This window comes from Entelurus aequoreus, linkage group LG07 (genome assembly GCF_033978785.1).
Source record: "Entelurus aequoreus isolate RoL-2023_Sb linkage group LG07, RoL_Eaeq_v1.1, whole genome shotgun sequence".
In the NCBI taxonomy this organism is placed as follows: domain Eukaryota; kingdom Metazoa; phylum Chordata; class Actinopteri; order Syngnathiformes; family Syngnathidae; genus Entelurus; species Entelurus aequoreus.
The window spans coordinates 6,353,094-6,364,081 of NC_084737.1; the positions used below are offsets into that span (position 1 = coordinate 6,353,094).

General features: G+C 35.6%; 2 protein-coding genes across 2 annotated transcripts in view; both read right to left on the reverse strand.

Annotated features, from left to right (window-relative positions):
• The window catches only part of LOC133652930 (oocyte zinc finger protein XlCOF6.1-like), a 5,804-nt gene extending 1,292 nt beyond the window's left edge, over nt 1-4,512 (reverse strand). Inside the window, exon 1 of the mRNA XM_062051884.1 lies at nt 4,263-4,512. Within this exon, the coding sequence (XP_061907868.1) occupies nt 4,263-4,425 (163 nt within the window). The 5' untranslated portion in view covers nt 4,426-4,512. The remainder of the gene's footprint in view (nt 1-4,262) is intronic.
• A 3,179-nt stretch (nt 4,513-7,691) lies between these two features.
• On the reverse strand, nt 7,692-10,553 carry LOC133652931 (gastrula zinc finger protein XlCGF8.2DB-like). The gene is made up of 2 exons (XM_062051885.1): nt 10,331-10,553; nt 7,692-8,928 (listed from the first exon to the last, which is right to left on the reverse strand). Exons 1-2 carry the CDS (start codon nt 10,470-10,472, stop codon nt 7,895-7,897), a joined length of 1,176 nt encoding a protein of 391 aa, XP_061907869.1. The 5' UTR covers nt 10,473-10,553; the 3' UTR covers nt 7,692-7,894.
• Nucleotides 10,554-10,988: the final 435 nt, after the last annotated feature.

The window sequence follows — 10,988 nt, forward strand, 5'->3', positions numbered from 1 at the left end:
GGATTGGCAGAGACACCGAGAGGCAAAACGAAGCGGAGAAATGGCAGGAGTGCAGTTAAACACAACACTCACCCTGTCACGGTGCAACACAAAGATTAAACACAAAAAAAGGTTAGGGGGTACACGCAGCATGACTGGTGGGGGGGGGGGACAAATCCACTTGGTGCAAAAACCACACAGAAACGACAAACAAGCGCTAAAATGGTTAGCATATATCCAGACTTACAGGGACCAGCAAAGAGCCATATTGGAACAAAAATACAAAAAAAATGTAAAGTCTTATATAAGTGTTATAATGAAGACAACACATGATGTAAGTGTCTATATTAGTTAACATAGCCTACTATCAAAATGACTTTAAAAGTCTTATATAAGTGTTATAATGAAGACAACATATAATGTAATTGTCTCTATTAGCTAACTTAGCCTACTATCAAAATGACTTTAAAAGTCTTATATAAGTGTTATACTGAAGACAACACATGATGTAAGTGTCTATATTAGCTATATTAGCCTACTATCAAAATGACTTTAAAAGTATTATATAAGTGTTATACTGAAGACAACACATGATGTAAGTGTCTATATTAGTTATATTAGCCTACTATCAAAATGACTTTAAAAGTCTTATATAAGTGTTATAATGAAGACAACACATGATGTAAGTGTCTATATTAGTTATACTAGCCTATTATCAAAATGACTTTAAAAGTCTTAATTAAGTGTTATAATGAAGACAACACATGATGTAATTGTCTCTATTAGCTAACTTAGCCTACTATCAAAATGACTTTAAAAGTCTTATATAAGTGTTATAATGTAGACAACACATGATGTAAGTGTCTATATTAACTATATTAGCCTACTATCAAAATGACTTTAAAAGTCTTATAAAAGTGTTATAATGAAGACAACACATGATGTAAGTGTCTATATTAGCCTACTATCAAAATGACTTTAAAAGTCTTATATGTGTTATAATGAAGACAACACATGATGTAAGTGTCTATATTAGCCTACTACCAAAATGACTTTAAACGTCTTATATAAGTGTTATAATGAAGACAACACGTGATGTAAGTGTCTATATTAGCCTACTATCAAAATGACTTTAAATGTCTTATATAAGTGTTATAATAAAGACAACACATGATGTAAGTGTCTATATTAGTTATATTAGCCTACTATCAAAATGACTTTAAAAGTCTTATATAAGTGTTATGAGGACAATATATAACGTAATTGTCTCTATTAGCTAACTTAGCCTACTATCAAAATTACTTTAAAAGTCTTATATAAGTGTTATAATGAAGACAACACATGATGTAAGTGTCTATATTAGCCTACTATCAAAATGACTTTAAAAGTCTTATATAAGTGTTATAATGAAGACAACACATGATATAAGTGTCTATATTAGCCTACTATCAAAATGACTTTAAACGTCTTATATAAGTGTTATAATGAAGACAACACATGATGTAAGTGTCTATATTAGCCTACTATCAAAATGACTTTAAAAGCATTATATAAGTGTTATAATGAAGACAACATGTGATGTAAGTGTCTATATTAGCCTACTATCAAAATGACTTTAAATGTCTTATATAAGTGTTATAATGAAGACAACACATGATGTAAGTGTCTATATTAGCCTACTACCAAAATGACTTTAAACGTCTTATATAAGTGTTATAATGAAGACAACACATGATGTAAGTGTCTATATTAGCTATATTAGCCTACTATCAAAATGACTTTAAAAGTCTTATATAAGTGTTATAATGAAGACAACACATGATGTAAGTGTCTATATTAGCTTACTATCAAAATGACTTTAAATGTCTTATATAAGTGTTATAATGAAGGCAACACATGATGTAAGTGTCTATATTAGCCTACTATCAAAATGACTTTAAAAGCATTATATAAGTGTTATAATGAAGACAACACATGATGTAAGTGTCTATATTAGCCTACTATCAAAATGACTTTAAAAGTCTTATATAAGTGTTATAATGAAGACAACACATGATGTAAGTGTCTATATTAGCCTACTACCAAAGTGACTTTAAATGTCTTATATAAGTGTTATAATGAAGGCAACACGTGACGTAAGTGTCTATATTAGCTATATTAGCCTACTATCAAAATGACTTTAAAAGCATTATATAAGTGTTATAATGAAGACAACACATGATGTAAGTGTCTATATTAGCCTACTATCAAAATGACTTTAAACGTCTTACATAAGTGTTATAATGAAGACAACACATGGTGTAAGTGTCTATATTAGTTATATTAGCCTACTATCAAAATGACTTTAAAAGTCTTATATAAGTGTTATAATGAAGACAACACATGATGTAAGTGTCTATATTAGCCTACTACCAAAGTGACTTTAAATGTCTTATATAAGTGTTATAATGAAGGCAACACGTGACGTAAGTGTCTATATTAGCTATATTAGCCTACTATCAAAATGACTTTAAAAGCATTATATAAGTGTTATAATGAAGACAACACATGATGTAAGTGTCTATATTAGCCTACTATCAAAATGACTTTAAACGTCTTACATAAGTGTTATAATGAAGACAACACATGGTGTAAGTGTCTATATTAGTTATATTAGCCTACTATCAAAATGACTTTAAAAGTCTTATATAAGTGTTATAATGAAGACAACACATGATGTAAGTGTCTATATTAGTTATATTAGCCTACTATCAAAATGACTTTAAAAGCCTTATATAAGTGTTATGAGGACAACATATAATGTAATTGTCTCTATTAGCTAACTTAGCCTACTATCAAAATGACTTTAAAAGTCTTATATAAGTGTTATAATGAAGACAACACATGATGTAAGTGTCTATATTAGCCTACTATCAAAATGACTTTAAAAGTCTTATATAAGTGTTATAATGAAGACAACACATGATATAAGTGTCTATATTAGCCTACTATCAAAATGACTTTAAAAGTCTTACATAAGTGTTATAATGAAGACAACACATGATGTAAGTGTCTATATTAGCCTACTATCAAAATGACTTTAAATGTCTTATATAAGTGTTATAATGAAGACAACACATGATGTAAGTGTCTATATTAGTTATATTAGCCTACTATCAAAATGACTTTAAAAGTCTTATATAAGTGTTATAATGAAGACAACACATGATGTAAGTGTCTATATTAGCCTACTATCACAATGACTTTAAAAGTCTTATATAAGTGTTATAATGAAGACAACACATGATGTAAGTGTCTATATTAGCCTACTATCTAAATGACTTTAAAAGTCTTATATAAGTGTTATAATGAAGACAACACATGATGTAAGTGTCTATATTAGCCTACTATCAAAATGACTTTAAAAGTCTTATAAAAGTGTTATAATAAAGACAACACGTGATGTAAGTGTCTATATTAGTTATATTAGCCTACTATCAAAATGACTTTAAAAGTCTTATAAAAGTGTTATAATAAAGACAACACGTGATGTAAGTGTCTATATTAGCCTACTATCAAAATGACTTTAAAAGTCTTATAAAAGTGTTATAATAAAGACAACACATGATGTAAGTGTCTATACTAGCCTACTATCAAAATGACTTTAAAAGAAGCTGGGGATCGAACCAGGAACCCTCAGGTTGCTGGCATGGCCACTCTCCCAATCACGCCACGCATCCCAGTAGATATAATAAATATAATAAATTACGTCCCAGTTTGGTCTAAATAATAATAATTAAAAAATAATAATAATAATAAAATAAAAATAAAGAGTTAATTTTTTTTTTTACACTAGTTACAGTTCGTCATTTAAAAAAAATTAATTTAACCGTGAAAGTGTTTTTTTAATACAAAAGTGTGTACATAATGTACAACACAGTTGAGGTTTGGACTCCAGAGCAGAAGCGTCACGTCACGTGACCTGATGTCTGCTTTCCTATTGGCTGCTTGAAAAACCAACATGTCCATCATTTCATCATTGAAATGTGACGTGAGAAGTCAAATTAGAATTGATTTGTTTAAAAGTTATTATTTTTGTCTCGGGTTTTGAATACATATTTTAATAGCAGGCGTAAACCTTGTAGATTGTGTTCATACAACAACTAATCAGTCATATTTAACGCACACATACTTTCCAAGGCGTTTTGGTGTCACTGTCAGTCACGAAACATTGACTTTGTCCACCGAACTTACTAGCAAATGACGATATTGTTGAAGAAAAACTATTAAACATGCAAACTTACCGTCAATGTGATTTATGCGAGCGGCCTCGTGCAGTTGTTGTCGACCCTTCTCCTCTCTTCTTCGAGAAAGTTCCTCCTCGTACGACTCTATGGTTCTTTCGAACAGCGCAAATATCTCGTCGGCTGCCGCCATGAGTCGCTCCTTGATCAGATCTTTCAACATTTTTAATGCTTCCAACTCGCTAACAACGCTCACTTCCGCCTTATTCTTCCGGAATGGAGGCTTTACGGCAGTTGTGGGCTTTACGGCAGCTGAAACATCCGTGACGTCACCCTGTTGCCATCTCGAGGCAGTAAATGTTCTAAGCAGGGTACGCAGCATGGAGCGCTCCTGCCTACTGGCGCTGACGAGACGCGGGGCCGCCATCTTGGAGTGGTGATCCGCTCCACTCAGTGCCATTCATTTGGCAGGAGCAATTAACTGTCAGCGCATTTAATTCATCTTACCTCACTGAATACCACTGATTTTCACGTCATACGTGTAGCTATGATAAAGGACACATGGTTTATTATTCATAGTTTGCTTAACAGTAATAGAATATTCTTATATGCTATAAATGACCAGACGTCTGAGATCAAAACTGGGAATATAATCCCAGAGAAGGGGGGAAAAACGGTCAGCTGTTTTTGAGTGGAAGAAACAATATGATTAGGTTGTATATACATGTGTATATCCTACATAAACAATGTATGAATACATTAGATATCTATATATCTAGAGATGTCCGATATTATCGGCCGATAAATGCTTTAAAATGTAATATTGGAAATTATCGGTATCGTTTTTTTTTTGATTATCGGTACCTGTTTTTATTTTTTTATTTTTATTTTTTATTAAATCAACATAAAAAACACAAGATACACTTACAATTAGTACACCAACCCAAAAAAACCTCCCTCCCCCATTTACACAAAAGGGTTGTTTCTTTCTGTTATTAATATTCTGCTTCCTACATTATATATCAATATATATCAATACAGTCCGCAAGGGATACAGTCCGTAAGCACACATGATTGTGCATGCTGCTGCTCCACTAATAGTACTAACCTTTAACAGTTAATTTTACTCATTTTCATTAATTACTAGTTTCTATGTAACTGTTTTTATATTGTTTTACTTTTTTTTTTTATTCAAGAAAATGTTTTTAATTTATTTATCTTATTATTTTTTTAAAAAAAGGACCTTATCTTCACCATACCTGGTTGTCCAAATTAGGCATAATAATGTGTTAATTCCACGACTGTATATCAGTATCGGTAATTAAGAGTTGGACAATATCGGAATATCGGCAAAAAGCCATTATCGGACATCCCTAATATATATCTTATATACTGTATCTCTGTTGCTGCAGCAGCAGAGAGTTTATTCTGTCTTGACACTTTGTATTCATTTCATTATTTGTTTATTTCAGGCAATGACATAAAAAAGTACAAAATTGACAACACATAATAATATAAATTAATATAGTGCAAAAGGTAATGTATAGTATGTAATGCATGATTGTCCAGTTTTGCCTGAAAGGGAGTTCGAAGAAGATCATTTATTTAATCCCACCCCCAGTTCTCCATTCAGTGATTATTCACATGAGTTTCACTCTTACTTTGTTCAAGGATTATAATACACATGTTGTATCATAGTGGCATTACCACAGGTAACAATAATTATTACACTGTAACAATCATTTGTATCAACAATATAGGAATAATGAATATACCAACATTAATGGTAATAGACAAAATGCCAACAATGGTAATAGAGAACAAAACAATAATGGTAATAGACAACATAGCAACAATGGTAATAGACAACATAGCAATAATGGTAATAGACAACACAGCAACAATGGTAATAGACAACATAGCAATAATGGTAAGGAAACATTGAGCACATGTTAACACTTTGAGACAGAGTATAGCAGCAGGTCAAATTAAAGACCCTCATCTCTATATTTGAACCAGACCCCATGTTTGTATAATAGTTTAAATCCATTAATAGTTTGGCATTGCTTGTGTTGTAAGTCCAGTTTGTTCCATAGTTTTACTCCGCATACAGACACACAAAAACGTTTACGAGTGGTTTGAGCTCTCGGCAATAAGAAATATTGATATTTTGTATTACATTCTTCCCTTAAATGACCATGTTTACAGTGATTGTTTTATATGTATTTTTGATGTATGTCGCTTTGGATAAAAGCGTCTGCCAAATACTTCAACATAAACATATATAAACACCTGAAAGTCTTTATATCAGCTAAAACCACCAATCTGTTTCACTGGATTCAGAATAAAACCAAATTCTGTCTTACCCAACAATGTTAGTATTTGAATATTGTTACTTGAAGACTTATTCCTGGCTACAATTACACTGTTAAGAAAGTATTGTCTTATACTTTGCCTAAAACGAGAATGCATCATAATCAGCAAACCCCTGTAGGGGCGTCATCCTCCCCCAGAAGATTTATTTGTGATTTTCACATACAAACGAAACATTCTGACAAAATAATGAAGACAAAATAGAACATTTCATAGGTTTGCAGAGAACTATATACAATATGCACACGGAAGGCATGATGAAGACATTAATTAATTTCATTGACAAGCAATTCTATTATGGTCATACTCTTGTTTGCTAGCGGCTAGGATTTCAGTACTATTGAAGATCTTTGCTCCTTCTCAACTCTGCGGTAATATTCTTTTCACAAAATACAACCAATAGTACGTTAGTGTTAAATCTTACTTGTGAAAAGTAATCCCCCGATTCCTATTTTCAACAGTCCGCTCATTTGAGCAGGAAAAGGCTGAACACCATCTTTGTTTTCTACCTGTCAACTGTCAGTTTAGCATCTTTGTTTTCTACATGTCAACTGTCAGTTTAGCATCTTTGTTTTCTACCTGTCAACTGTCAGTTTGGCATCTTGGTTTTCTACATGTCAACTGTCAGTTTAGCATCTTTGTTTTCTACCTGTCAACTGTCAGTTTAGCATCTTTGTTTTCTACCTGTCAACTGTCAGTTTAGCATCTTTGTTTTCTACCTGTCAACTGTCAGTTTAGCATCTTTGTTTTCTACCTGTCAACTGTCAGTTTAGCATCTTTGTTTTCTACCTGTCAACTGTCAGTTTTAGGCTGCTCGCCGGCTCCTCATCACCACTTCAAGATGGCGGCCCAATTTCTCGCGTCACAGCAGCCAATGCTGCGTCTACTTATAACATGTCTATGGTAATGACGACTGCTCCCCACTGGCGCTGTATTGTACTTGTTTTGGTTGTTCTTGTTCACATGTAAATGTTAAAGGTGTATGTAAATATATATATATATATATATATATATATATATATATATATATATATATATATATATATATATATATATATATATATATATATAAAAGACTGCTCAAGATAAGAGCTGAAGAAAGCAGGGAGGTCACAATCAAAATCCTCTTTATCACAAATAATGTTTTGCAACACAAACTAAACACAACTATAGACAATCATCAATAATTGTGGGCAATACAACACTTATTTGCTTATTTTAGCAGCACACCAACTTAGAGTTTATGAGGTCATGTGTTAAGATGCACACAGTTCTCTAGGTGGCTTCCAACGTTTAGCACAAACAGGACGGGAGACCTTTTATTTTCTGCTGTGAGTCAACATGTGTGCTGTCAAAGTGTGGCGCCGAGCGAATGTTTTGGCACAAAGTGAACAAAAATGTGGCTTCTCTCCTGTGTGCGTTTTCATGTGGCGATTCAAATTGGCCTTCAGGGAACATATTTTACCGCAGAGCGGGCAACTGTAAGGTTTTTCTCCCGTGTGCGTCCGCATGTGCAAGACCATGTTGACCCGCTGGCGGAATCCTCTACCACAAACGGAGCACCTGAAGGACTTTTCTGTTTTGTGTGTCCGCATGTGTGTGATCAAATTAGTGTTGTAGGAGAAGCTCTTGTCGCAAACGGAGCATTCAAAGGGTTTCCCGCCTGTGTGCGTGATCATGTGCGACTCCATGTTTACCTTTCGAGAGAACGTTTTGCCGCAAACTGAACAACGGAAGGGTTTCTCGGTCCTGTGCGTCAGCAGGTGCACGTTCCTGTTGTTTTTAAGAGAAAAGCTTTTTCCGCAAATTGGGCAACAGAAAGGTTTTTCTCCTGTGTGCGTTCTCATGTGCTCATTCAAATGGAAGTTCTTAGTAAAGAGTTTATGGCAAACTGAGCAGGTGAAACCTTTTCTAGTCGTCTTCTTTTGAGAGCATTCAGAGTGTTTGTCGCCAGTGTGGGTCCTGGCGTCACGTTCACAGTCCGCGCTCAAAGGTTTGTGGACGTCGTGCCAGTCTCCATCCTCAGGAGCGTCCTCACTGTCGGATAATGGAGCTAAGAGGTCGTCTGCTTCAGATCCTCCGCAGTTGTCTCCATTAGCCGGTAGTGGCATGTGTTGTGGTGAGCGATATCGTGGAGGCTCCGCCCCTTTGTTGTCCTCGCTTGGACAGTGTTCAGTCCTCACAAAGACACCAGCCAGTGGCGACTTGACGATATCCGCCTCCTGAGGGATTCCAAGCTCCTCCTCTTCCTCTTTAATGCGGGGGTGCTGTGGATCTTCCCGCTTTAAAGTGGCGCTGCCCCTCTGTGGCTGAGCAGGAAGTTGCTCTTGTCCACCAATCATCTGCTGGACGTCTGCAGGAAAAAAAACATGAGCATGTAAAGGACTAATACAATCTCACTGCAGTGGACAATAAAGCTAATTTGGATTCTTAAGTTTGTGGACGTCACATGTAGGGTTGCAAAATTCCGGGAATATTCAAAGTTGGAAACCTTCCATGGGAATTAACGGGAATATATGGGAATTAAGGCGAATTAATGGGAATAAACATTGAATTGCAGCATGACTATTAGCTAAAACAACCTGATTTAATGCAAATTCAGTAGAATTCTAACCCTGGACTGTGCATTCCTCCATCACATGCCCAGATCATTCCCAGCATGCTACACACTACAGCAGGGCTATTGAGGCCACACTAGTATTTGACTTCATCCAGTCAGGTAAGTGTTGATGATATTACTGGGGTAAATATATTTGATCTATGGTATTTAAGTGTAATAGAGGTGTAATTGCTTGTTACTGTATGACTGTAGACTACTCTAGCAAAGTTTCCGAAAATTCACCGGAAACTTTCCACCCTTTTGCAACATTAGTCACATGACAGGTAGTGTCAGAATGCAAATTTTGTAGGTGTTATTTTTTAATCTATAGTCATGTTTAAAGCAGCTAGTTATTTCCCCATGTAGCGTGTGTTCTCGTGACCTCCTCGCTTTTATCTTATGTCCGCTAGTAAACTCTTTGTTTTGTCTTAAGGGCTCCTGTTTGTCTGTTTTGGCCAGTTCCTTATCTGTTTTGAAGAAGCAGCCGCGCTGGTCGTCGGATATGACTTTAAAGCATAACTAAGCATGCAACACTATAGCTCTTGTTTCAAAGTAGGTGTACTGTCACCACCTGTCACATCACCCCCTGACTTATTTTGATTTTTTGCTGTTTTCCTGTGTGTCGTGTTTTACTTCTTGTCTTGCGCTCCTATTTTGGTGGCTTTTCCTGTTTTGTTGGTATTTTTCTGTAGCAGTTTCATGTCTTCCTTTTTAAAGCGCTATTCCCCGCATCTAATTTGTTTTAGCAAACAAGAATATTTCTGTTGTTTTTATCCTCCTTTGTGGGGACATTGTTGATCATCATGTCATGTACGGCCCGGATGTACTTTGTGGACGCCGTCTTTGCTCCACAGTAAGTCTTTGCTGTCGTCCAGCATTCTGTTTTTCTTCACTTTGTAGCCAGTTCAGCTTTAGTTTCGTTCTGCATAACCTTCCCTAAGCTTCAATGCCTTTTCTTAGTGGCACTCACCTTTTGTTGATTTTTCAGTTTAAGCATTAGACACCTTTTTACCTGCACACTGCCTCCCGCTGTCGTCTGCATATTCAATATACTGGGTTTAATTCATAAACGTGTTGAGTTTTGGTCTTTTACTCTAGGCAACTAAAGCAAACAGCAATTTGCAACACGACAATGGCGGGAAAAATGTAAACAAACCTCCAATGTGAGGCTTATGTCGCTCCTTCTCCTCTCTTGCGCGGGAGATGTCCTCCTCGTACGACGCTATCGTTCTTTCAAACAGCGCGAATATGTCGTCGGCGGCCGCCATGAGTCGCTCTTTGACCAACTCTTTCATCATTTTCAATGTTTTCAACTCAACTACACGCGGTTTGCTTTTTTGTCTGTTCGGCGCGAACTTCCGCTTCTTTCTTCTTCTGTTTTTTTCTGCCACCAAAGCATCGGTGACGTCACGCTGCTGCCACCTTGCGGCGGGAGTGAGGACCGCTTAAAGTGAGCGCTACAAAGAGGTCACAAAATTCAAAAGTATTATTATTCAAAATGAATAGCACGTAGTTATGGAAGTAAGTACAACTGGTATCTCAATCTGTGGATCTGTAATCAAAGCATAAAACATTTTAGGCGCCCCCAAAAATAGTATCAGCTGTCTATAAAATTGTTATAAGTACACCTCTGCATAACATCCTGATTAAGATTAAAGACAAAAAGAAAAAAAAGATGAACCTCCATCCATCCGCCCAGACTTCCCTCTTCCCGGCCACTTCGTCCAGCTCCTCCCGGGGGATCCCGAGGCGTTGCCATGCCAGCCGGGAGACTTAGTACATAAGTTAAAATAAATAAATAATGAGTACATCAT

Bases quoted from the DNA above. Each gene is read 5' to 3' on its own strand.
- LOC133652931 (XM_062051885.1), bottom strand. From the start codon at position 10,472: ATGATGAAAGAGTTGGTCAAAGAGCGACTCATGGCGGCCGCCGACGAC. The intron at 8,929-10,330 runs GTTTGTTTACAT...TTTTTCCTGCAG, and splicing joins ACATAAGCCTCACATTGGAG to ACGTCCAGCAGATGATTGGT.